Below are 2,142 nucleotides of genomic sequence, written 5' to 3'. Positions count from 1 at the left end.
CAAAGAATAAGATGACAACAATGATGTGAGAGGTGCAAGTGGAAAGGGCTTTTTTCCTCCCTTCTGCACTGTGGTTTCTCAGTGAATGCAAGATAAAAAAATATGAGATCATCAGAAGCAAGAAACTGCTTAAGCAAATGGCCCCACTATTGCACACTAACTGTAGATTGATTGCATAAGTGTCCATGCAGGCAAGTTTTAACAAGGGCTGCAAATCACAACAGTAATGATCAATTAAATTGGGTCCACAGAACGGCAGTTTCAAGGCCAGGAGAATCTGAGCTGTAGAATGTATGAGTGACCCTACCCAGGCTACAATAACCAAGATGGTACAGACCTGTCGTCTCATAATGGTTGGGTACCGCAAGGGCTTACAGATGGCCACATAGCGATCAGCAGCCATGAGGGTAATGACAAAGATCTCCATGGCGCCAAATAAATGCAGTGCAAAGACTTGTGTCAGGCACTCATTGTAAGAAATAACTTTCTTTGCAGAGAGAGCATCTGCAATTAATCTGGGGGCTGTGGAAGTTGAAAAGCAGGTGTCAGCCATAGACAAATAAAATAGGAAAAAGTACATGGGACTCCCAAGTGTCCGACTAAACTTGATGATCACAATGATAAGAAAGTTTCCCACCAGCGTTCCAGTGTAGAAAATCAAGAAAATTATGAACACCATTTTCTGCTTCACAGGATCTTGAGTCAATCCTAAGAGAATGAACTCAGTTACAGATTTATTTTGCTGCATTGTTTCAGTAGGTGTGGGGAAAGTAGAGGCTAGAAATAGTTGATCTGCAAAGAGAAAACAATTTTATGAGGTAACTATTCTACTTGTAGTTCAAATACTGTTACCTGATAATAGAAATTCTACTGACCATTGGATAATCATTTATTATTTACTGGCGTGGCATTACAGGATAAGCACTTGACTGCTAACCTTAAGGAAGTCAGGTCAAAGCCTATACAGGTTTGTGATGAGTCACAACTGACTCGTTGGCACTTCCGAACATTATGCAAAAAGTGTATTTCATTTTTGAGAGTAAAGTCACATTCTTAAAAGTGGTATATTTATCTTTTTGCTTGAGATTATAATAGGAAAATAATGAAAAAGTAAGTGGTTCATTAAACATAAGAAGCATTAATGTTATGGATTTAGCATGAGTGGATAATTTCCTGAGTTGGATGTTTTTATTCCATTTTCAGCAAGCACCTATTACAGGTTCTTGTTTTTGTTAAATATCATTCAGTCAGTTGTAACTCATACCAATCTGGTATAGGGTCTCCAAGGGGCAGCTGGTGGGTTTGAACCACCCACCTTGTGGTAGCAGTGCAGTGTTTATCTTACAGCACTACAACAAGTCTCATGTTAGAGGCTGATTTATTTTAGTTGTTGTCTAGTGCTTTTGAGTTGGTTTTGACTCATGGCGACTCTGTCCAGGGTTTCCGGGGAGAGACTGGTGAGTTTGAACATACGCTTCAAATAGACCTTGTGTCCATTGCATTGTCCTATTGCACCACACCCATACTCCCTATTAGAGGAAGTGTGTTTCAAAAAGTAGAGAAGATATGGATGTGGCTTACTTCAAAGTCCACCCCTATTTCTCAGACCTGAGGGTCCTGTTATAGATATTTTTTTTGGTACCATGTTGTCAAAAGTTATAGTCTTCTCCTTATACATTATTTCCTTGGTTCTTTTAATATAGTTTCTTATGAAAAAGAAAAGGAACAAGATTAAAATTAAAGAAAAATAGGGAGAATATTCACCTTATCTCAGAAAATCTTTTCAAATTTATAGTTTACACACTAATCTTATAGAAAATAACTCAAGAAACTCTAAGTTTTTAAAGAAACTTTATAATTCTTGTATGTAGAATCTTGATGGAGAAAGATGAGGCTTTCTGATCCAACAAAGGTTTCTAGCCTTAGAAACTCTATATAGGGTTGCCACGAGTCAGAACTGACTCAAGGGCACTTAACAACAACATCGTTTTCATTGTGTTATATCCTGACTTTTGGCGAAGGAAATAGAAATAAAACAGAAACCAATATTTATATCTAAAGATACACCAAAATATATCCCTGACCCAAATTTTGTTATTTTAACATGCCACATAAGCATATAAAAGTGGGCCAAACAATATA

At 37.3% G+C, this 2,142-nt stretch overlaps 1 protein-coding gene across 1 annotated transcript; it reads right to left on the bottom strand.

Annotated features, from left to right (window-relative positions):
* Positions 1-7: 7 nt before the first annotated feature.
* On the bottom strand, positions 8-748 carry LOC102841591 (olfactory receptor 4C11-like; the record flags this gene model as incomplete). The annotated part of the gene is made up of 1 exon (XM_006877568.1): positions 8-748. A coding segment is annotated over exon 1 (741 nt), but the record flags the coding sequence as incomplete, so codon positions are not given.
* Between the last annotated feature and the right edge of the window lie 1,394 nt (positions 749-2,142).

The sequence above is a fragment of the Chrysochloris asiatica genome, unplaced genomic scaffold (assembly GCF_000296735.1).
Source record: "Chrysochloris asiatica unplaced genomic scaffold, ChrAsi1.0 scaffold00531, whole genome shotgun sequence".
Classification (NCBI taxonomy): Eukaryota; Metazoa; Chordata; class Mammalia; order Afrosoricida; family Chrysochloridae; genus Chrysochloris; species Chrysochloris asiatica.
The sequence above is the reverse complement of the archived record's forward strand: the minus strand, read 5'-3'. Positions and strand labels throughout refer to the sequence as shown.